At 43.2% G+C, this 24,418-nt stretch overlaps 1 protein-coding gene across 2 annotated transcripts; it reads left to right on the top strand.

Annotated features, from left to right (window-relative positions):
* The first annotated feature begins 864 nt into the window (after nucleotides 1-864).
* LOC122568040 (zwei Ig domain protein zig-8-like) lies at nucleotides 865-24,397 on the top strand. 2 transcript variants are annotated; one of them, XM_043727345.1, is made up of 6 exons: nucleotides 865-3,350; nucleotides 12,634-12,800; nucleotides 16,228-16,438; nucleotides 18,001-18,128; nucleotides 21,619-21,787; nucleotides 23,963-24,397. In XM_043727345.1, exons 1-6 carry the CDS (start codon nucleotides 3,305-3,307, stop codon nucleotides 24,064-24,066), a joined length of 825 nt encoding a protein of 274 aa, XP_043583280.1. In that variant the 5' UTR covers nucleotides 865-3,304; the 3' UTR covers nucleotides 24,067-24,397. The 2 variants fall into 2 exon arrangements, with proteins under 2 accessions (XP_043583280.1, XP_043583279.1); XM_043727344.1 differs by having other exon boundaries at nucleotides 868-3,350; nucleotides 23,960-24,397.
* The last annotated feature ends 21 nt before the right edge of the window (nucleotides 24,398-24,418 follow it).

The following is a 24,418-nucleotide window of genomic DNA, read 5'->3' on the forward strand; positions in this document are numbered from 1 at the left end:
ACTTTCCATATTTTAATCGAATTGAATTGAAATCGGATAATAACGAAAATGCACGCGACGACAAATTTTCTGTTATCGCTTATAAATTGCAGATTATCTGGAAACGAAAATCAAGAACTCGTGGTAACGTTTGCTCGAGCGAGATTTTTCTAGGGGCGACTCGGGGTTTCGCGTTCTCGCGATCTCGTTCAACTATATTCCTTCTAATTTATAAGCGGTTTCATACTTTTTTACGCGTCCATCGAGCCACACCACCGTACTCTCCCCTACAACTGTCGTCGCCATTACAATTGCGAGCCAAAGAATCTAAGTTCGCGAGGAACAGGGCCAAAAGCGTTCCTTAACTGCTGCGAAATGGTGAAGAAGAAAAAGCGGAAGAAGAATAACCGGACGTCGCAGAAACGGGAGAAACGGAGAAAAGGGGAGAAAAGAAAAGAAAAGAGAGAAAAGAGGGAAAAAGGAGAAGGAAAAAAGAGAAGAAGAAAAAAGAAAAGAAGAAGAAGAAGAAGAGGAAGAAGAAGAGGAAGAAGAGGCGGAGTAGGAGGAAGAAGCAAGGTTGAATGCACAATACCGGAGGAAAAGTAAGAGAGATGGCGAGAAAGAGAAGAAGCATGGAGGAAGAAGAGGAAGAAAGGAGCGAAGGAGGAAAAAGGGTGGTGGCTGGGTGGGCAAACGGGGTGATATATAAGCAAGCTATAGACACGCGACACAGGTAAGCGCGCACGCGCGCTCACGCATACTTGGCCAGGAAGAAAACACGTACAGGTATCGTGTAACGGTGTTGGCGGTGGCATAGAGGAGTTCGGAGAGGCTGCACGGGGCGGCTGCGTGCTTGAAGCTCAAGCGGCGCTCGCGCAATGTAGTCCCTCGGCTATCCTTGACGCGGGAGCATCGTCGTTTCGAAACAACCGCGATCTTCTGCCGTCGCGCGCGTTCCGTGAAAACGTCAAACATCCGACACGCTGTTCGTCGCAAGATCTTATCCGGAACGCCGAAATTCCGATAGACAAACGTGCCGAATCGGTGATTTCCGTCGCATCGCTGTGATCGCGATCGTGTCGTCCTTGCTGGTCCGTTACTCGTATCGCAGGACTTTTAACGCGTACCGACATCGCTCGACAGGGATACATCCGCGCGATTCCGGAATACGTTTGCGAACCGCCGATACAAATCGATCCACGAGATGTGTTGTGGTGACGTAACCGGTGACTTGTGATCCCCTTCTTCGCTGTGACCAGTCAATGGGACATGGATGGAGTCCTGACGAGGACACAGTGGTTTATGCGACGCGCGTTTAGCCTTGGATACATTGCGTTCGAAACGCTCGTCTCTGCCGTTTCCATACGCGCCATAATTTTTAAACGCACAAACGTCACCCGTACTGTGACTCTCAATGATGGAACATCGTCGAACCGCTTCGTGCAACACGAGTTGAAATAAAAATGTTCGACTCGTTACAGAGTTTATAAGCGAATGTCACAGGCAACCGGATTAAGGCATTTACCATTAGAGATACTTATAAACCGGTAGAAGATTTCGATACTTTGAACGTGGAAGATGTTTTGAAACGCGCTGAAAATCTATCGTGGCTTGCCGGGGCATACTGCAAGTCGGTCACGAATTTCTGGCCCGGAGGTCGAGACTGAACTTCTGGCGAACAATCGGCTGGTCTGCATAAAAGACTCGTAACACTGCCGGAGCTTCGTGAACGAAACTGGGTGACGTACGGTTATCGTTCGTGGCCCGATCGAACTTGGCACGAACGTCGTTTCGTCACGTTTCACGCTGAGTGGAGCGACCAGGATCTCGACGTGCAGCACGTACGTCTCGGTACGACTAAATTATCTCTACCCCCGCGACAGAAAGATTCCTCGGATCTTTGAATCGAAGCTGCGACGGTACTTCCGACGAAGCGTCTAGCAAGAGCGAACATCGTCGATCTATGAAAGCAATAAATCCTGAGAAGGCTCGACAGCTGTTCCAGCTGAACTTGTCGCCCCAAAGATTCTTCGATTTTTAATCGTTGAAAATTCGTCGCGTCGAAGCGAAGCGAAACGGAGCGGAGCGGTAATTCACGCGCGTATTCTACACAACGAAACGTTCGAGTGATTTTTACGCGTAGTCGATTAAAAAGGGCGTCGTTTTGCCTATCGCGCGAAACCATTTGTTTTTTTTTCTTCTTCTTCTTGCAATCTCATAGCACGTTGAAGTTGAAAAGGTGTTGGTGGATCGGGAACAGTTTTCTCTGCTTGTTTATCCGAGCGTTTCTGTGACACAGTTTCTCGTTCGGTATCTGTTCTCTCGCGCTATGTGACGGCGTGAGAAATCTGTGGTCAGATTTTTCTCCTTCGCGCGTTTCGTGTCGCGCTATTCGCGGAGCCATTCGACGTCTCTGGAAAATGTTCGCGTCGAATAAACAGGATAATTAAATTTCGATTAAGAGGCGAACAAATTGACGGAAAAGAAGCGATAGGCGATTTGGGAGAATGCGGCGGTACGGCGGTGTACTGGGAGAAATCGCGAGAAAGAATGATCGATGGAATGTCTAACGCGTCAGGGAAATTACTTTAACGAGTGCCGCCTAATGCATCGCGAACGACTTTGCGGTGGTGAATGCGGTGAGAGGCATAAAGGCGTCCGATCTGAGACGAGTACAAACTAATGCTACACCAGCCTCGAACGAGACGAAATACTCCAGCCGTTAATTACATTCATTAGCGGTTCGCGCGCTATAACGCTGTAACGTTCGCGTTACGTTACATTTTCCGCCGCAACTCTGCCGCGCAGAATAACTTGCTCGTGAATTCCTACGTATCCGAACCAGCACCGTGGCGCGGAGCTTTTTGTTTTCCAAAAGGGGAGGAGAGGAACACCGAACCAACGAGCCAAGAAAAAAGCGAGTAAATTCGGTCAAGTTGCAGCAGCGCCGAAAACATACAGTTGCAGCACTGCAGAAGGCGACTGTGTGATTTCGTCGAGCCGTGTTCGGCATTGTTCGTAACGAAAAGATAAATCGAACGCGTCAGTGACGTTTGAAAGATCGCAGGGTCATCGACGTTATCGAAGATCATGCCACTGTAGAAGAATAACGCGTGGCCGGAGAAAAAAAGGATCTTGAGAAGCGATCGTGCACGGACAACGATTGATCGGTCCTCGAGGAAAGGCCGCGTAAAATGTCACCGCGATCGAAAAACTGTCAGTGCTAGCAAACTATCGCCTGTAAGGATGCGCTATTCGGTGAAACGATTGAAATGCGTGTGAGATAGTATATCAATATGTGAAAGAACCTCGTCGAGGAAAAGCGATGTCTACTTCTCTTCCCATACTCGTCTGTTTTATCATTTCTTTTGGTAAGTAGAAAGTCGAACGATCCTGTAGTCGCACGATTCTTTCGTAACGCGGTTCTTCTCTCGTAACACAGTTTCCGAACTCTCGCGAAAGACGGGCAACTTCGCGACCGAGCACGCGGCATAATCGGCGAAATTTATTATTGTACGAATCGACGTCCCCGGTAATCAAGATTTTAATAACGTCGCGAGAGCGTTCGTCGCGTAACGAAGTTCCGTTTGTTGGCCGGTATCTTGCTGGAAATATTTGCATTTCAAATTTCAGCCGAATCGAGCGATTTAAAATTGATACGAAACCAGAGGAACGGCTTTATTCCATCCTGCATATCGTTCCTTCCATTCTTCTTACCAAGTGCTAATAATTTGAACGCGTTGGAACGAATAAGCAATTCTTTCCATTTAATGTAAGACGAACGCTTGCCGTTTGAATTGCAAATCGATCGTTTTTCTACCGACTGACCCAGTATCTTGTATTATTCATGATATTCCTTTCCATCCCAGCCACACTTTGACACAACATTTCAGGCCGCGCGAGCTCGCGCGCGTCAGGGTGGAGCTCTCCTATATCTTTCAGTTTGATTGGATTTGATGAACTCCAGCCTGACTGATAGGCAGATGAGATTGTACTTCCGTAGCAGAGCCACGGCTATACCTAACCCTCTATTCAACCATCTATTTAATTTTGAACGTACTTGCCAACGAGTATTTCCATTTCTCGCGTTTCTAAGCGTCTCCGAGTGAACCCCGTCTTCTTCTATATTCGGTTTACGTACTTTCAACGGTAAGTACGCGTTTCGTCGATTACTTTATTCCACCGCGAAGAATATTCCCACGTTGAATATTCTTTTAATCGTCGAATAATATATCTGTTATAGCGAAATTATTCCTCGACTGCCACTTTAAAATCACTTTTGGAATCAATTTTAATCGCCCAATTTGCTACTTTGTATCCGTGATCGTTTAAAATAGCTGCTTCGTTTCGTTGCGTAGAGCGAAGAAGAGAAAGATTCCTCTCTCGGCGTATTTCTTTTTAATTGCTTTAAAAGTTAAAAACGTCGTTTGTAATAAGTAATAAGCTACTTTGTAGTACACTTCGTAGTAAACGTTCATGTTCCTTCTTGGAATTTGTCATCGGGTTAGGTTATACAATCGTCCAAGGCGTTGTGTGGAAGAAAGTTTATACGTATTCCGTGTTAAGAAGAGAAAGAAACGCTTGAGCGATTTAACGCGCAAATAACAACTTCTCGTATATCTTTGACCGCATCCTCTTTTCTTCTCGAACCTCGCGTCGTGATTCTCACTGTAGAGTTAGTTTCGTGAAAAGCTGCAACGGTTTTTCTTCGCGAACTAACATCGCCGTAAACGTGAAAAACCCGCAATAGTCGCTACAACTGTACCAAGAGAACGCTCGATCGTTCCCTGTTAACTTTTCGCTATTCGACACGTAAACCATCCTTTGACGCTTGAAAATTACAAAAATTTTCCACATTCATCCATAGTCGTAACGTAACTTGTCCTACGATAATATCGCACCTTTATCGACACTTTCTCGGTATAAAGATCAGTCCTACTCTCGCAATGTCGACCAACTTTGCACGTACGAAATCTCTTTAATTTCTAAGTTTAATTTCTAAGGACGCAAGTAATTTTCGTCGACGGCGAAAACGAAAAGTTACCGAGTAATACGGCGATATATAGTTTAGAATCGAGAGAAATCGTAGTTAGTTAAGTGCGTAAATCTTCGACAGTTCAACTTTTCCATTATTCACCACGCGGATGTAAAAAAATACCATATCCTGAAAAAATATGCCGGATAAATGGCGGTATACGTAATTGTTGAAACTAAACCAACTCGGCTGACCGAATAAACGACCAATGCGAGATTTCAAGTGCACGAAATGGTTGGCCAAAGCGCGAAACATGCATTTGTTTGACTTTCTGTGTGTCGCAAGCTAACCAAAGAATGCCAAATTAGTTGGCAGCGAGCGATCGGTCGCTCGCAACAATCGCAACGCGTTTCCAGGTAAACGGTTTATATCGTATGAGCTGCGGTGTTGATGGGAATTCGTTAGGATCTGACCGGACACGGTTTGGCTTCCTCGCGGCCATCGAACCGAAAGCCGTGATTCCAACTTTCCTCGATACCGCCCCTGTTTTCCCGATAAAGCGATTCCAATTATTCCAAGTAAAATTCTTGATTCGATGTCTGGCTCGGTGGCGCTACTTAAGCAGAACGATCGCGCAGCTATCCGATCTCGTGTCGCATCGTGATTCAATCGTAATTGAATTCATTCCTAAAAAGACAACCTTCGGGTTTTCGAATGCTGTTTTTCGCCGTTTTATCTGCTCGCTTCCTTCCAATTGAAAATTGACTAGCCGTTACCGCGCTTGTTTTCCTGCTTTCTGTCTTGTTTGTTATCGTTTGTTTATCCGCTACAGCACGACCGCGTGCCGTATCTCGAAAACGAAAAGTTGACCATGGAACTCGTCGCAGTTAAAAATCTCATCTCTCAGTCAGATTCCGTTGCTTTCGCGGACATTATATACATCTGGAAAAAGAATTTGAGTTACTAACGTTTTCCTGATATTCGAGCGAAAGACGATGCGCTAGTGCAACGATAAAACGCGTTGTTGGAAAGATAGATATCGGAAGAAAGAGACGGATACATGAATAAATCGGTCGGTCGACCGATCCACGGACGATAGAGGAAAAAGCCGGAAAGACGAAAGATCGCTTCGAAGCCGAAAGGTCGATTCGGGCGATATCGCGCGATTCGTTCGGAGTCATTTTGTTTAATCTAAGCGGATTATGAGGACGATGAAACCGGCGATGTCGGATTCACTTTGATCGTTCATCCATAGAACGAATCGGAGGCAATGAATCGACGATACAAGCTAGACTACGAGGCGTTTATAGGGCGATCGGTACCGTACAACCGTCCCACTCGCATTTATGACATGACGCTACGAAACGTAAAACGACGCACGTAATTCCGGCCGTACCGTGCCGCCGTGCCGGCTCGATGCAGCCTCGGTTTACCGTCGGATTTTGCCAGCATGGTTCGCCACTTAACCTAACCGGTTCAAGATTCGTCCGGACAAAGTGGCGCGTTAACGAAAATAATGATTCTCCGTATCGTCCCTGCTCGACGCAAACGCTGCTGGATTAAAGTAGCCGGCGAGCCGTACACGATCGATAGAAAATAGCGATTTGTAGAGGATCAAGCCAGATACGAACGTGCTTTCTCCTTCGAATACGCTTCCTCGCTATACGTGTGGTTGTCGTCCGTATGGACGTGTGTTTCGCGTTGATACCGAGCCGGTTAATCGATTCTCTCCAGAAGCTTCGTAAGTTGCTCCATTGGTAAAAGAGAACGCTCGATAATGTTTGATTCGAGCGTGTTCCTCGTTCGATATATCTACATATTGTACATGTGTAATCGCCGTAACGATCGATCGTTTCATCTACGATATTTTATTCGACGGGAAAACGAAACCTTGGATGATTCTCACGCAAGAATCACGCGTCAACAGGCCGATTTCGTCTACTCTGACAGCTCCTACACCGCTCATCTCCGCATTAGTATTTTTCGACGAGAATTCGAGTCGATACGTTCGTTCCTTTGCTTCTCATTAGCCGTCTCGGTGTCGGTCGTTCAACGTCGACGAGCGAAGCGACTTGATCGGCATTTTGGCCAATTTTTACTTTCCCCTAATCCGCTTCAACGGTTACTTTCATAGAAACGAAGTAACAAAATCCAGAACGCGTTATCATAGCTGCGCAAATTGTACGCTCGATCGCCACCTTATCATCGATTAAATTCTATTCCTTATTAGCCCAACTAGAATCAGCCATCGTTGCCGATAATATCGACGCGTAGCATCATGTCTTTCGCTATTATTGACATACTGGAACGCGTATCGATCGTTTGTACGTTCTTCGAACTTGTTACATACTTGTTACGTGTTGCCAAATATTGCACGATCAGTTACAACAGGTAGGATTACAACGTATAACCCGGATAAGTCGAGATTAAAGTAGTTTATTTCGTGAAGATAGTTCATAATGATCGATGCTCGTGTTTGGCGAATAAACGTGAAATACGTAGGACGCTGACTTTCTCTCGGAAAATGTAAAAACCAATTTGCCAAATAATAAAATATCGATAAAGAGTATTACCGCAGCGCGTAGTAAGGTAAAAGCATGGTTGTCTCGCGATGTAAGAAGACACGAGAACCTCTCAGAAAAATGCGATACACATTTTCTTTCGAGGTACAAGAAATTCGATTTATATATGCCTTGACTGAGGTGAAACGAGCTTTGCAAAATGGATCTAAGTCGAGATAGGTGCTTTCCAGTGGTCCTTACACCATGACTTTAAGTAGGCAATTTAAACCACGAACGAGTCAAGTATTTTATCGTGTTTTATCGATTAGAAACGCCAGATCGTTTAAAACTACGCATCCCCTCTTGTCATAAAAAGGTATCGCACTCCGGCCAAATTCATGGAGCGAACCTTCGCTCTTAAATTAATTAAACATCGAAAGGAACGGCGAGATAAATAGACAACGGGGTGTATCGGATAAGATCGAAAGTTGGAAGAGATAGAAGTTGACTGGAACGGTGATAAAACGTACATTCGGATGGAAGGGATAATAGAAACGGTGAGACGGAGTAGGACGGAACGAAATAAGATCCTACGGTGAGCGACCAAACTATCCGATGTCCCTCATCGTCGAGAAAGAACTCCGTGATAGTTAGCCGTGATGGGCCAGCACCGTCCAACGAAATTCAAATAATTTTATTATAAAGCTAGAGCAAAGTAATCCGCTCGGTCTCTTAGTCTTTTAGAACGTTCCCGATGTTTTTCGAAAGTTCCGAAAGCTCGAGAATGACAGGGATGCGACATTTTATGTGGTGGCCGAGAGAAAATTCGCGTCACCGCGTCTCGAAGAGCCTGTTCTCTCGGAAACTTGCCTGGCTCCGTACCAGTCACTTATTCAACCATCTTGCAATTTCAGATTTTTTCGTTTCAGATGATGTTCGAGCGGAAAATCGGTCGTTCTGTTTGTCGTATTCGGTCGTGATTAAAGTTTTACGACCGTCGGTTACGTTCAAGTCGCATCTGTCGATATTTTTCGCTTCTCCCAGACGATATAAATTAGAAGAAGCGAAACTGTAAACAACGCATTGAAATATAACAAATTTGGCTGATCGATGATCAGCGTGTAAATGTCGCGCCACCAACGATGTTAATGAAATACTTTGATTTTATTCTGTATGCTTGCTAATTTAAGAGGGACGGACGGTTATTTTTCGCGTAAGATATTCTTCTTCTTCTTACGAAAGTATTTTCGACAGAGTTGCGGAGGAAAGAAGAAACGTCGGTTGGAAAAAAGGACATGGAACAAAGAGAGGAACAAAGATGGATTAGTAGATTCGAGAGCAAAATTAATTTCCGGGAGAGCCTCTGGGATATAGATTATCCGATACTGGCTGTGAACTTATTTGACCCCTTTTCGGCGGAAAGACCGTAGAATACAACCTACGCTGTTCGAACGTTCGGCTTTTCCGCTCAAGAAAAATCTTTCGAAATGAATGCATTTGCCCGTTACGCGAGAACCCCGTGTAAATGACGCTTTTAACGGGAGAAAAAATGGGGAAAATTTAATGCAACCAAAATGTTCCATGCTAGGTTGGCTGCTTTGACATTTCCGAATTTGGCATTACCGAGAGCGTAGCGGAAATATCGTTTTTCACTTGGAAAATTCGAATTAACGGAATATCGAAATGGGCAGTTTCGAAAACAATTTAATGTTAAAATCGGTTTAAGTAAGCGAAAACGTTTTGTGTTGTGTGGGTAGGCGGAAAGGTGGAAAAGCGAGAAGAGATTGAATCCTCTGAGAGGGTCGGTCAATGTAGCTCATTTTCTGTTTATCGGAACACGACCGAAAATGCAAACGAGCAGAGGAAGGTTCGTTGCAGCGAAGTCCGACGTGAAATAAATTCACGAGGTCGCGGATACCTGGATTTTCGAGTCGCTCGGTGTTTCTACTTTATTCTATTCGCCATTGAGAAGCTGCAAAAATAAAGTTTACCAAGAATCTGGATAAATTGGCCGAAGAAAGAGAAGCGAAGCCAAGCAGTAGCCTAGCAGCTGGCCGAGAATATTTTCGAGACAACGCTCGTACAATTTCGTCACTTGTCTAGAGTCAATGGGAATTTCGAGGAAAGTCGAGACACGTCGTCGAGAAAATTCAACTATGTACATATAACGTTCCGAGACAAAATTAATTTTCGTCGAAATAAGTGGAGTAACGAATCGGTGGTTCGCGTTACACGCTACGCGGCTACTGTAGCGGGCTGCGCATCTTTACTCGTGCATCGTTGGAAACTTTAAACAGACCACGCTACCTGCGACCTTTTAAATTTCCTCTAGAGGAACGAGAACGTTCCGTGAAGGTTTCGTCCCCGGGAGAGAACGACCCGTACCTTCCAAAATGCGGATCAGAAATTCACTGGATGAGCGTTGAATATGCCATATTCGCGACCGACCGATTTTCTCCATCGTAATTACGGCGTGTCTCACAGACGAACGGCTCGGTTTTAATCGAATGACGCTCGATTTTACTACCGGAAAGCTATTCATTTGATGATCGACGAAGCGCTGAACTTTGAAAAGCTGTTAGAGTTACATATATACGTATATATATATATATATATACAAGATTCATTCACCGTGCGTTACAACTTTTCAATGGAATGTGATGGAACAGAATAGAATGGAAGTTAGCTATGCCGAAGGAACTAACTTTCGTCTATCGATTCTCATCGTAACGAGACCGGCGAGCGTTTCAGTAAGCATGTTAAATCGTTCAGTCCTATTATAAAAGCACGGTCGATTCGATTCGACGTTGCCAATACGAACTTTGATAAATCAAACAGCGTTTGCCAATCGGAATAAATAGGAAGCCTGTGAGAAACAGACGAACCTAGAAACCTTGAAGGTAAAATAATATTTTTGAATATCGATAGCCGGAACGTTTTATAGGGAAACGAAGGAAAGGCGAAAGAAATATCACAGGATCGTTGTTTGGAGCTCGATGTCTAGAAACGTGGAAAGTAAGAGTGAACGTGTATCTTGGACGACGCTTAACGTGAACTCGTCTTAACCGCCTCTAGGGTGGAAAGCTCCGAAGCGTAGTCTACGAGCTACACGGTCTAGTAAACTAACGAAAGAGAAGTTCCCACTGCGAAAGTACTGCTCTACACGCGAATCATTCTGAAGAGTGAAGAGCAATCGCAAAGAAAGCTCACCGACGTACTTGTCCACGTTTCAACTTTGCCCGTTGATCCTGGGCTTTCAATACGGCTCTCGATTTCCACTTGGAACCTTTGATCGGATTTTCGGCATCGAATCTACGATTACGCGACCGATTCTTTTCCAGAAAAACAAACGGATCTCGGTGGTATTCGCGTGTTACCAAAATCCCGATGTTTATTTAAATTTCTCTTTATCCCTTTCTATCGATTTAATACTCTCCACGTTCGCCGGTCGATTTTACTGCCTCGCAATTTTGCAAGATCGTAACGCGATTCCAAGCTTCCGGGTGTATCCCGATTTCACTTTGCGATCTGTTTCGAACTTAGTCGAGGACGCTTCGATGATGTTTAACGTTGTTTATTTTGCTGTCGATTAACGAATTTACGATATAAATTGAAAACACGATTTTCTGGAAATTTCATTTGTCGATACAACTTGATAGATGCGAATAAATACAACCACGAACTGGAGATAATAGAATAGGAAATTGAAACAGAAATAATAACGCGTAGAAGAAACGATCGTTGTCATTGTATAATTCAAAGAGAACGATTTAGGCGTGGGAAATGACGCGAAGAGAGCAGGCATGTCGATCATTCGTGAACAGTATCACTCTATGGATGTTATTTCACTCGAATTGGAGCAAAATAGCTGGACGCTGGATGCGATCCGTTGGTCGCGTTACACGCAGTTACCCTCGCAACTACTCGTTCTCCATTCACCGGGAATGTGTATCTCTGGCCAGGCCAGGCCAGTCATGGTTGCCCGTAAACTTTTCCATTGTACTCGTGTTTTCCATGTTTTAAACTACTAAACGATTTATTCGAGACCAATTCCCTTCTTCTAAAACTGATTTTTTATCGTTCGTTTTGTCGCTCTTGTATTCGATTATGTTTCGAGTTCCGAATATTTATAGAAAATAAAGAAACGATACTTACGCAAATCAACCTTTCCTCGTGATACGTATGAAACTATGTTGGAAAGAAACTTGTTTCGAAAGATTCGTTTACGGTGATATCGAATAAAGGCGATCGCAATTCGTGGATATCCTAGAAACAAATTTACAATGCGCGTTCCTGTGGATTCGCGTATATCGTGCACCGTGCTGATGCGTGATTTCGATGAAACGCACGATGAAATAGATTATGCGTGTTCGCATCGGCTGAAAGGCAACAAAAAAAAAAAGTTTTGAACGAGTGTGGTTGATACTCGTTACAGGTGTATTGAGTATTCTGTGCACGGAATTCAAGCCCTTTCATCTCGTCGCAGACTCCATCGAAAGAGAAAATTGTATCCGATGGAAGCCGTTGGTATTGCGAGAACTAACGAAATCAAAAATAAACGAGAAACGCGATTTCGAAATCTCTTGAAAAACAAATAGATTTGACGTTTTCAAAGAAAAAAAAAAATAAAAAAAGATCTACCTTCCCCTGTTATTCAAACAATACGTATCATCGATTTGCTTGTTATTTCCCCATTTTCCGATTCCTCCAAACGTAACCATTTTACGTTTATCGCAAGTAGATACCGTATCGCTCGAGACTTAAGAAACGTTTCCCTCTTAAAACGATCTTTACGCGAAGAAAAGAAAAGAAAGAACGCGTAACTGAAAGACCACGGGGTTTCAAAGTGCCTTCTGTCTCACAGGTACAATCATCTTCGCGTAAACCAGTTAGAGATTATGTATTTAACTTCCAAACTTTCTTCCCGCCTGTTTTCCCTTGTCAATTAGTTTTCTTCGGACTCGTCTCGTCAACAAAATTAACGTACGTCGCGCGAAATTCGAACGCCCGTTTCATTTGGTTCAAACAAATGTAAATATGTTATTAATAAGTGTGTAAATGTTAACTAATTACGAAGTTTGCTAATGTTTGCAATTTATTTCTTCCTCTTGTTGAATGTTTCGATCGTCGTTTGTCCGAAGTATGCTTGAAATTAATCGGCAAATTGTCATATTTCAGGTGGTATAGCGTCATGTGTAAGAAATTTTCGAACCGACTTTCTGGAGGAATGGCCAACTCCTGGTACGGGACCCCATTTCGACACCTCGATGCAGTCAAACTTTACGGGACTGGTGGGCAAAACCGTGCATCTAGTATGCAAAGTGAAAAATCTCGGAAATCGGACTGTGAGTTTGTTATAATTTATGCTTGTTTCGAACAACGAAAAGCCAAATGCCTCGTTGACGGAACCAATCGTTACGGATATTCTGCAAGGAAACAATGATAACGCTGTTTGCGAAACTAGAAATTAGCGATTTACCTCTCAACTAGCTACGACTAACGAGTAACTAGCTTAATCGTATTTTCATTCGATCAGAGATATAAACTTCGTTCAAGTCGGTGAAAAGTGATTTTTTAAGAAATTTTCGTCCGATGGAAATCTTACGAAACGGATAAAAATTGTCCAAAAACGTTTTTCTTTGGAAATAACAAACACGAACATGCGATGAAAAAGCGGAAATGAATCCAGCGTGCCGATCTGCCCATAGATTTCTATCGATTACAGGACACGATTGATCCTCTGATCGAGTGGTGCCGATTATAACAGGAGATATCACGATCGTGAATACTCGTTCGAAAGAGAAACAGTTGCCAGCTTCCAAAGACGGAGGGTTATATTCACGATATGTTTGGCCAAAGCAGCTAAGAACCCGTTGTTGTTAATACGCCGCCAACGATAACGGCGGTGGTCTTCATTAATAGGCATATAGAGACCGCAAGCTAATCAATGGCAGTTTGACTTTGGCTTAGAGCTCCCCGATGGAAGCAATTACAATGGCGTGGACTTGGGTCTTACCTGATTCTGTTCACCGACCGCTCGAACATAGTTTAAGATGCATCGATTGACTTACATTGTATTTATGAACAAAAGCAACCGATGGAAATCCGCTCATTGAAACCCGGCCCTTCTGTCCTCGCTAGTGCATAATCAATCCAATCGCGGATCCAATACGTAAGATTAAAATTAAGAACGAGTTAAGTCGTGATCGATCGTGATTTACTTGAAAGTCACTCGTCGCTTTTTATTATATCGTTGCATAAGTATCTGTAAAGACCTGAACGAAGTAATTTATCTTTATCGATTGCTCGTTACAAGTTTAAGACGTGTTTTCCTTTCGCTGAATAATCTAGTCGAGAGACTCGTAAGATAAAAGTTGCGTATTGAAGGAAAGAGAGAAACGAAGAAATTTGAGATGTCGAACCGTAAGCTGGATTGTTCGTTATTGTTAAAACTGCGCTCGCATTACGACGTTGAGGAACAAAGCGCTCGAGATCATTACATCGGTCCATGTTCCTTCTCGAACAGCAGGATACTGTACGTACATGTGACAGCGCATACGTACACGTGCGGAGTGTATATCTGTGTAGGCGCGTGCTATGTGCACGTGCAGATGTAACGCGAAGGGATAGTCGCCTAGGTACGCGTCCGGTGTAGGCTTCACTCGGTCTCTTTTATCCGGACAAAGATCAGCGAGTCCCTATTTTCTTGAGATCTATTCTCCGTCTCCCTAGCCGATCCCATTTTCTCTGCTGTCTACTTTCACAGTAAGAGCCTGTAATCCCTACGATCGTCAATGGAGGCGGAAGTCGTGAGACGGGCATCTAATAGCGGCATTCTTCGCGCAAACAACGCTGAAAAATACTGAGAATGGTCGTGTTAAAGCTATCCGCGTGCGGCTGTACATGCTTCCTTTTAGCGTATTGGAATAATTGCGCGGTTACGCAGAAACAAGAGCGAAAAAATGTATCAAGCTGTTTCGAAAATTTACAAACGGTAATAATTGCCAATGTTTCCAAATCTAACTTTATTTCGTTTTTTCTTTCTTTTAATTTCTAAACTTCGCTTGTCATAGATCTCCTTGTTCTGTTTAACCAAAGATAAGTCGTCTTCACTCTGATCTCTTACCGAAGCGCATTAAATCGTTGAAACGTGCGTGGAACGACGCGATATCGCGCAGTTGCGACTAGATGGGAAAGAAATTCCGCGCGACTCGATCGACGCCGCACGGAGTTTCATTGGCTTCAGCCCCATCGTTCGGAATGCAACAGTTGCCAATTCCTGATCGAAGTAAGTTTCGGTGGTAAGTTGTAGGGTATTCGATTCGACGACTTGCCGTTGCTCGAAAGCTGGAAACTTTCGCAAATGAATATCGCTTTACGAGGTACATATTTGACGCATCCGCTGTACGTAAGGTTCGATTAAAGGCCAATAAAGTTCCTTCACGGTACGACACGGTAAATGGAGAAGAGTAATTGCGAAGCGCGTCATTCGCTGGCATTTGGTCGCTTGGTTCAGCGATGCGACACGCTACGCATATGCTTGCGACTCGCTAGACTCGGTTTAGTCGATTTGTTCGTTTGATAGCGCGTGTGTGCGTGTGCACGCGCGCAATTACAGTTCACATGGGACGCGCGACGTGCAAGGCACACGATCGCGCGAGCTGCATAGATTTCGGTTGGATCTCAACAAACAATAGCTCGGCTAATGCCGATGACACACCGATGTCACCTCGAGAACTCGTAGGCTCCCACAGCTGCCAGGTTTGCGGCCGACGTAGGACAATACCGAATCTCCATGGTGACGTCATACTCGCTTCGAGTGCCGGTGTCGTTATGGGAAATTGGTTTATGCGCCCGTGACGGAGCACGCCTAGAACGAAATACCCTCGAAAGGATCCTCCACGCTCCACGTCGTGACACGCCACGCCGCGACGAGCCGCCACGCCACCGCCAGCTTCTTCGTACCCCTGTTGCTTTCCTTTAATTCCAATTTACAAGACTCCTCTTGATCCGTCGACGTCCGTTCAAGAGTACACCGAGTTTGTCCAACTCCATTCGTCAGGATCTGCCGAAACTCCACCGCACGATCGAATCAACGACTCTTCCCTGCCCTGCTTCGATACCTCAAAATTGATCAATGTCTAAAAGTTATTGTCACAACTAGAACAGTTTAAAAAATCACATTTATAGTATCTCACACCGTCGATTTCGTTCATCGTTACATTTCCTACTGCGGTTTCAGGCACGTTCGTGCAAAAAACGTTTCTTTGGTCCAGCGTGTTGCTGCAGGCTCCAGGGAATCATCCAGTTAGGGTCATAGACGAGCCGAATGTTCAACGAACGTTTGTTTTCGAGTTCACGATCTTTATTCTCACATTCGGAGAATGGATAAAGTCGTCGCGATATCTTGGTCGATTTTTAACCGACGATTAAGGTCAGACGGACGTAAGTACGTATTACCTAAAGAACGGACTGCGCGAAATTACATCTACGATTCATTGATATCGTTGGTCGTAGTTTTAAACGCGTCGATTGAAATACCTACAAACGTGGAACTGATTTCCGATCTAGCGCGACACACGCGTGACCGCAATCCACATATCAAGTTTTATTTATCGATTCTATCGAGAGATTCATCTGCTCGATCGAGTAATCACAAAAATTTCCACGTTCAACCAACCTGGCATGGTTTATCTTCGATTTTTATGTCTTCTGAAAATCGTTCTCGAGCGATTCATCGCGATTGAACGTCATCGTGACATTTTGTTACAGGTTTCGTGGGTAAGGCATCGGGATATACACCTGCTAACGGTTGGCCGTTATACGTATACGAGCGATCAACGTTTCGAAGCGCTACACCTGCCTCACGCCGAAGAATGGACGTTAAGGATACGATATCCACAGCAGAAAGACTCCGGGATTTATGAGTGCCAAATATCAACGACACCTCCTATCGGTCATCCCGTTTATCTAACCATAGTCGGTAAGCTCGAGAAAACGCGGTATAGCCTCCGTGCAACAGTGAATTTTGATCTTTAGCTCGTGTATTTCTGCTTTTCATACACACGCCGGTCTTGTTGCGTCACGTTGACGCGGGTCAGGTCGGATCAGGTCGAATGATACTCTTACAAACGCAAACACGCGAAAGAAATATTAAGCCGTTTCAAAGCATTTGCAGTATACTCGTTTTGTTATAGGTAGATGGATGGTACACGCTTTAACCAAGGTATACATACCTATGTGTAATTGCCAGGTAATCTCGTTACGTTTGGACGCGAGTTATTCCATTCAAAGATTATTCGATAGATTTCCAAGTTTCGATCGATACGACGCAAAATTGTAGAATAAACTGCAGCAGAATTCGTTTTAATAGGATTAGGATCGTTATTCACTTTGAAAGTTGACGCATGCCTTGGGGGCATCATAAATACGAGAGCATCGCAATATGTATCCGCATTTGCGGTTAACGCCAATATCTCACCAATTTAATGAACTGCGCGATATAGCGATCAGTTATTTCATCAATTGCGATATGTTATTCCGTTATTAAAATAAACCGCTAACGTTACGCGACAGCGAACGACTAGTCACAGCAAAAATCTTCGTAATTCGTACCTTATTCCGAGAAGAATTTCAAATTTACTGTTTTATAACTTACGGTATTATTAGAGTTATATATTTGCCTGAAACTTGAGAAATTTTTAAAACACGCTGGTCTAGAGAAGTTTGAAAAAGATATCGACGCTTGAAAAGATCAGAGATAGCCTTCGCCTGGAAGATCGAAGAGACACCGTTGCCGAAAGAGAAAGAAAATGTGAACGAGGCGTAAGCTGGTGTATATCTATGATCAGTGTGCTTGAAATTGAATTTAACGTAGATGCGGCCGTGTGTAGCGGTGGTGCGAAAGGGGCTAATCGAGGATACGTACGAAATTCATGGAAAGATTTTACACGGGCGTACAAAGCAGGTGAAACCAGGCCGTCTGCGAGCTCGTATATCCTCGCAGGTACACCGTTAATGACTGGCCTGATATCCTAACCGCGCCGTACTATTAAATGAGAGGATCTTATCACACAGACTTGACCCGAAAACGTTACCCAACACTTCCGTTTCTACGTTTCGCGCAACGATAAAAATATCGAACGTTTTATTTTGTCGCGTTAACTTTGATCACCCGTGCTATTGTTTTTTTTTTAATTTCTTTCTACCACGTAGTCGTCCTAATATCTTTTTAATTGTTCGAATTAGAAGAAACTTCGTATAGTTTGCCAGGATTTCTGTTCGTAATTTACTGCGAATGGATGGAAATTTAATAACTCGATCGTCGTTACGATCGTGCAACGTGACGTTTAAGTAACATTCCGAACCGTAATTAATTTAAATTTCGAAAGAAATTTAGCTTCTTTGTTCGAAAGTACGTTTTTCTTGTATAAATTCTGTCTATGAAAATATCGATATTTGCATTTACGTTCGCATCTATCTATGTATCGGCAATAACCGTTCCAAATCGGACGAAAAATTCTAAAGCTAAAAATTTGGTTTCAGAGCCAATTACCATCATCATCGGAGCTCCCGACCTATTCGTGAATAAGGGTAGCACCATCAATCTAACTTGCGTCGTAAAATATGCTCCGGAACCACCACCCATGATGATCTGGAGTCACAACACCGAGGTGGGTATTGCCAGAATAATTATCAATTATCGCAAATTTAACGATTCCAAATTTACCTGCCAGATGCGAACAAGACGTACGCGTGACGCGATAATATTATGTGCGATGTATAGTTAATGTCGGGTTCGGAGTACGGTGAGTCGGGTATTCGCCGTTCATTTTACGTGCTCGCAAAGTTCTTTGTACCGGCTCAAAGGGAATACGTCGAGAGAAACGCAGCTCACATACATACATGTACCTATCTTTTTACCATTCTTCTTGCAAACCTTGAAGCAGAATACCTTTTGTCTTCGTACGAGGCAACGGTATTACACGACAGTGTGAGAATCCACTGGGAGGGGATAGTTTCCACGGGAATATGAGAAAGCAGCTACGGCAGCTTTGAGGAAATGATTGCGAACCAAAAGTCGGATATCCCTTGGGATCCAATATTGTTCCTTTTTAACTGTATGCACGCCACCCACCGATTGTAATCCGAGTCCATAGTTATCACGCAGAGTATCGCGACGACGCGATTTACCTCGAATACGGGATCGCGCAAAGTTACGCGGGTAAATCTTTGCTACACTCTTTTCGTATGTCGCGAAACTTCCTATTGACAGCAATTTGCCAGTTTACCGGTGTTTCGATCGAACTTGACGTAGAAACGAACATCGTCGCTTTGTTTTTAAAGGAACGTTAGTCGACGGTTTGAAGATCTTTCATGCCGTCAAGTTTAAAAAGCTACGTAGGAATATACATAGTTTTCGTTCAATATTGTTCGAGCGTTGCTCCAAAGCTAGCAAAATACGACGATACAATATACTTATGTATATGCTGGAAGAAAAATTCCAATAAATATTCGAAAACGCAAGTGTCTCGATACGATAAAGGCCACTCGATACGTGCTGGCACGCTGCAGCACGTTGAAATATTTACGCAAAACCGACGGTGTTATAATTTTTGTTTTACGCTGTTATTTCTTCGTGGCCGACTGACAGAGCGAATTGATTCTTTGCATAAACGAAGCATGCGTGAATGACCGCATCCAACTCGCAGCTTTACCTTCTGCTCGTCGGATACGGACACAAAGTTTGAAAATCACTTCTACACTAAAGTCTATCGCTGTCCATTGTATCATTGTAGCCGTAAATATCTTCCCTCGCCCTCTCCTATTCTTTTTCATCGTTCAAGATGTTCTGTTCACTGCTACATTCAGTGTCGCACGTCCTACTCATTTCTGCGGTCGCTATGAATCTTTGAAAGCTCTTCTTTTCACCGTGCTGATTTAATTCGTATCTTAATTTAATACGCGAAGATATCGATCCTTGAAAACGAATTCGGTGGATTCTTCGTTGAGACAACTATCTTCTATGCGATTTTTTAAAGAAAACATTCGAATTAAAACACTGAAAATGTTTACTCCTGATTCGATTATCGTTCGGACAACCAAGGGGAGAAAAGCTGCTCCATACACGGAGACCAGGCATGTTATTGGCATGTTCGCAACCAAAAATATCGTCGGGCCGATTTAATAATTTGAGACTGTTTATGATTACACGTGCGTGTAGCACGCAACATGCTAAGTATGAAACCCGTAAGCCGCCACTGGTCTAAGATAATCTAACAATAGGACTCCGCTCTCCCGCTTGATACTGTCGAATCACTGATGACGGTGATGTCGAAATGTGGTCGTAGTCGCGCGTGGCGGCGTCACCCAACCCCTTCGTGTTCTGTTTATTCCGATGGTGGTTTCCTTTTCTTATCTCGAGTACTCATAGCGTAAAAGTCGACACGAGGCAGGAAGTGTGTGTGTGTGTATGTATACAAATTCTCTTTAATAATAATAATAGCATCGAAATAGGTCAAAATTGACGAGTATATCGCGGCCGATTTAGACGTTCAATCTGTAATTCGAATCGCTTGAATAGTTTTCGTTCGATTCGTGCTACTTAATATGCTCTTATTAATTATTTTAATCCAACTTCATTGTAATCGCATTATGCGAAAGTTGCATAATAGAGAAACGTTACACACGGAACTCTATATAGGAGAGATGATATTTTATTAAAAGAGTAATCTAACTTACTACTAGAATGTTTTTCTTTACTTAACGTAACGTGGTATGTTTTAATTAGTAGCATAGCAAATTTTTCGATCGATGAATCTTCTTCGCGCGTAAGCTGTGTAGTACACTGTCGTTTTTTATTCGTCGATAACGTTAACTCTCAAACTCCAAAAGTATCGTAATCGTCGTGGCTTAAGTAAACGGACACATTAACATTTATTCGTTACGTTCTGTAAATAAATTTAACATAGTTGACGCATATTTTTATAAAACTCTCGTATTTCTTTCCCTTTAAACGAATTCTGTTGTGCATTCTATTAAATCTACTGATTGAAGAGTAAATACAATTCAGTGAAACGTTTCCCTCGAATGCAAACCTACGTTCAAACCTTTCCGCGTTAAATAATATTTTTCCAACGTTGGCAAACGCGCACGTCAAACCGGACAAAAAAGAACGATACCTTTCCGTAATGCGCTTCCATTCAGCTTACGCGAATGCATTGCGACTTTATCTTATTTTCGGTTTACAAGTGTCCTTTTACAAAATCCAGTACGCTTTCTATACAGCGAACAAATGCAATTTTTTCTACGTAGGAAAGTAATCCAGACTTAATCCGCAAACGAAACAAGACACCATTCGATTTCACTTGCTTTAGTGATTTAAATTCTTCATTTTTCCAAATAGCTGTGAAGTGGTTCGGGATGGCTGCATTACGGAATGAATAAACTCTCCTTATTTAAGCCGAACATGTTTTTATTTTAACTGATCGTATGACGTGATCTTAAACTGTAATAGTCGTGACTAACTCGTTGACGCGTTGCGAATAACGGGCCTGAAGATCGTGACAGTCGATCGGTGACTGCTCAATCCTCTTCCACCTTCTACTCTGATTTGCGGCTATATTTACGATGAGACGTACGCGAGGCTTTGTCACTGGGCGTGGTGACATCGTTATTTGTCGCGAATGGCCGCGCGCTTAGAGACAGCGCGTGCAGGAACATCCGCCTCGTTGCGAGGCATTCCTAGAAACCATACTTCGTATTGACCCACATATTTTTGCACCTTGCCAAACACGTAGGGCAACGATACGTTTTCGTTTTATAATTTTCTGGAGCGAGGAGCGAACGAATATTCCCTCGCCTGGTGTAAACCCACCATTGTACAAACATTCTCCTTAAAGCGAATAACACGCTGTTGTTAAATTTTACTTTCGAACGTTTCGCTTCGAATAAGATTATGCGCGCACTAGCGACAGTTTTGTCATTTACGGATAAGGTGTTCGTTTAAATAGACATTAGACGACGCGACTGCAAGACTCCTTTTTTGTTACTAGAAGAAGAAGGAATTAGGCTTTTGATCGATACGAGCGAGAGCGAAAAATTGTCACTGCCGAAGAATAAAGGACGGGAAATAAATAAATATGCGTTTATCTTTTGGTCCAGGTAATTAACTTTGACTCACCGCGCGGCGGCATTAGCCTGGTGACGGAGAAGGGTCCTGAAACGACGAGTCGTTTAATGATCCAGAAAGCGGTGCTGAGCGACTCCGGGATCTATACCTGTGAACCGAGCAACGCGAATCCCAGCAGCATTAAGGTGCACGTTGTTAACGGTAAGTTTCACGAAATATTTGAGAATCGTTGGCTCGTTTTAGGACTTATTTCCACTTGCGACTAGTTGCGACGACGCCGTAGTTTCTGGCGGACCATCGGTATCATCGTGGACATGAAAAATGTGCCCCATGCTTAAAACAACATTTCCCGTCTGCTTCAGGAAGTTAGCACCTATATTTATGCCGTTGCTGGTGCACAATGATCGATATACTTTGCTTCGTTTATTTGCATGCGTAAATAAATCATCGAGGAATATATAAACGATGAGTATATTCAGTAAGGTGCAATTACAAAATTATTGGAGGTATGAAAATGTTGAAATCATCGCTACATCACGACCCGAACGTGTAATCATTCATCTGCAAACAATTTTTTGATCACGGGGTATACTTTTGCAGTGGGATTTGTAGTACTGCGTTTCAGGGGCAGCGACACCGCCGCGCGACGCGGTGACGAGATTTATGGCACGTAAAGCGAAAAGCAGAAAATTCGAAAATACACGCTGTATGTTGAAATTACTGCGAAATCGTGTACCATATGAGCGTCGCTACACAGATGGTAGAAAATTAGATCTTTCTCACAAGAACAGCCAATCGTCTCTGACCGTGTTGTAAATCTTGCGTTAATTTGAATCTTCGTGAATGTGTTGCGAAAATTGTTCGAACGTTTCAGACAAAGGTCAACTTTATTCTTTCGCATGGAACCGTACATCTTTTAACGCATTAATCGATCTGTCATGGTATATTTTATAAAAAGTTACTAACCTATTTAATGTGAAAAAGCTATACCCATTAAAAAAGTTTCTTGGGAGATCTGAGCAACATAAATAAAATCGTTAATTTGTCTAGCGTATTACGGTAGGAAATGTTTCATAACTTGTAGTATTGTACATGTTACAGCATTACTGCTGTTATCACTATATCGTATTATATAGCGTTACAAGTTAATAGTATCATATACTAAAACATACTCGGTGACTCCTGGCGCGTTCTAGCAGCAAAATGACATTCAGTAGCGCTCGATTGTTCCAGGTATAGTACGTATTGTATATGTATTCCATATTGTGTGTCTGCCTCTTTGTAGTCGCACGCGTGACACGACTGATCTGTGACGGTGTATCGCACCTTGACTTTGCGGAGGCTCACGTTCCTTAGTCGCGACAGCGTGAATGGAAACTCTGCCATATCCGAGAATGGATTTTATAGTTGCGCGCGACTAATCGCAAGTGAAAATAAGGCCTTACCCTGTGCCATGTTAATTGATCTCTCGTTAAATATGCCGTTGTTCTTGGAAGACGGGGCGCGTGCACATTTGCCCTAGAATCGACGTTGTCGAGATCGATCTGACCGTGCCTAGCGTTTAAATTCGCCGAAAGCTATGCATTTCGCACGATGTCGCGACGTCGCGACGTCGCGATGCATCGAGTGAATTCGAGTCGCGAAGTTGACACGGTTTATTACTTTAACAGCAAGGGAATGAAGCCGCGTTGCTAAGCAAAGCGTGTCCTATACAATACCGATACTAAGCTAAGACTAAGCCTAGTACTGGTAGCGATACCCACGCCAATACTAATAATACTGATACATCGGGTCAGAGCGATACGGTTTCGGACGAAACATACATATCAAATTTCAAATAGTCTCGATGGAAAGTAAATTCTATAGTAGTAGAAAGTAATTTGCTCCGATAAATATACATAACTGCTTCGTTTACGCTTCGATAAATTATTAGGGTGTGCCTTATGATAGGATGAAAACGGACGTGTGGATTTAACGATAATTCGAAATAAGTTAAGCCAAGTTTCCGGTATGTTATTTATCAACTTCAAGCGTTAATTGCTTGGTACAATGGCCTGCATAGCCTTACCTGACGCGAATGCAGATCGATGCGACACGTCGTGCACGACGGTGATTTATCACCGTCATCGTCCCGACTGATCCGCTCGCAAACGTCTGTTTGCGTTCTTTCTCTTGATTGTTCGAATCGTTCGTTGCGTTCGTGCTATTATCGCGACGGTAGCGAGACACTCTTCTGGCGGTCGAACGAGACACGATCGATAAATTTTAAACGAGAAGAAAGGACAAGAAAGAACGCAGGCCGAGTGGATAAGTACGTCAGCCAGTTCGAAACCGAAGGAATTTCATACGATCCGAGTGAAATTTTTGTTACAGAAGAACGACCTGCTGCGATGCATCACGGTGATGGAAGTTCGTCGTACACTGGGACACGGCCAATGTGTTTTATAATTTTAATAGTAGCTAACATAATATTTGTATAAGAGGAAAGAAAGGATAATCGTCGGAAGGGAGAAGAAATACGAAACGCGATGATACAGCGCGGTTTCACTTGCAAATCGCATTGCCTATGATCGGTAACATTCTTTGGGTGAATATTTGCGCAGGGTAAAATCGAATATTACCTACATTTTCATTCATTCAATTTCCGTGACCAAAGAATTTTCGAATATCAGCACGGCACAATAATCGGTAAAAACGTAGTATTTTGTTAAGATATATCATCAAGAACGAATAACTTACGACGTCAAAATTTATTGTATTATTTGTAAATAAATTCATTGTATGTACATATCAATAAAACGATCGTCTTTATCTTCTGACTCTTTCTCTAGA

The sequence above is a fragment of the Bombus pyrosoma genome, linkage group LG6 (genome assembly GCF_014825855.1).
Source record: "Bombus pyrosoma isolate SC7728 linkage group LG6, ASM1482585v1, whole genome shotgun sequence".
Lineage (NCBI taxonomy): Eukaryota > Metazoa > Arthropoda > Insecta > Hymenoptera > Apidae > Bombus > Bombus pyrosoma.

What these genes read in the sequence shown, in the direction of transcription:
- LOC122568040 (XM_043727344.1), top strand. Translation starts at nt 3,305, where the DNA reads ATGTCTACTTCTCTTCCCATACTCGTCTGTTTTATCATTTCTTTTG. An exon ending in CGTTTATCTAACCATAGTCG is followed by an intron (nt 16,439 to 18,000) that starts GTAAGCTCGAGA and finishes ATTTGGTTTCAG; the next exon opens with AGCCAATTACCATCATCATC. An exon ending in TCTGGAGTCACAACACCGAG is followed by an intron (nt 18,129 to 21,618) that starts GTGGGTATTGCC and finishes CTTTTGGTCCAG; the next exon opens with GTAATTAACTTTGACTCACC.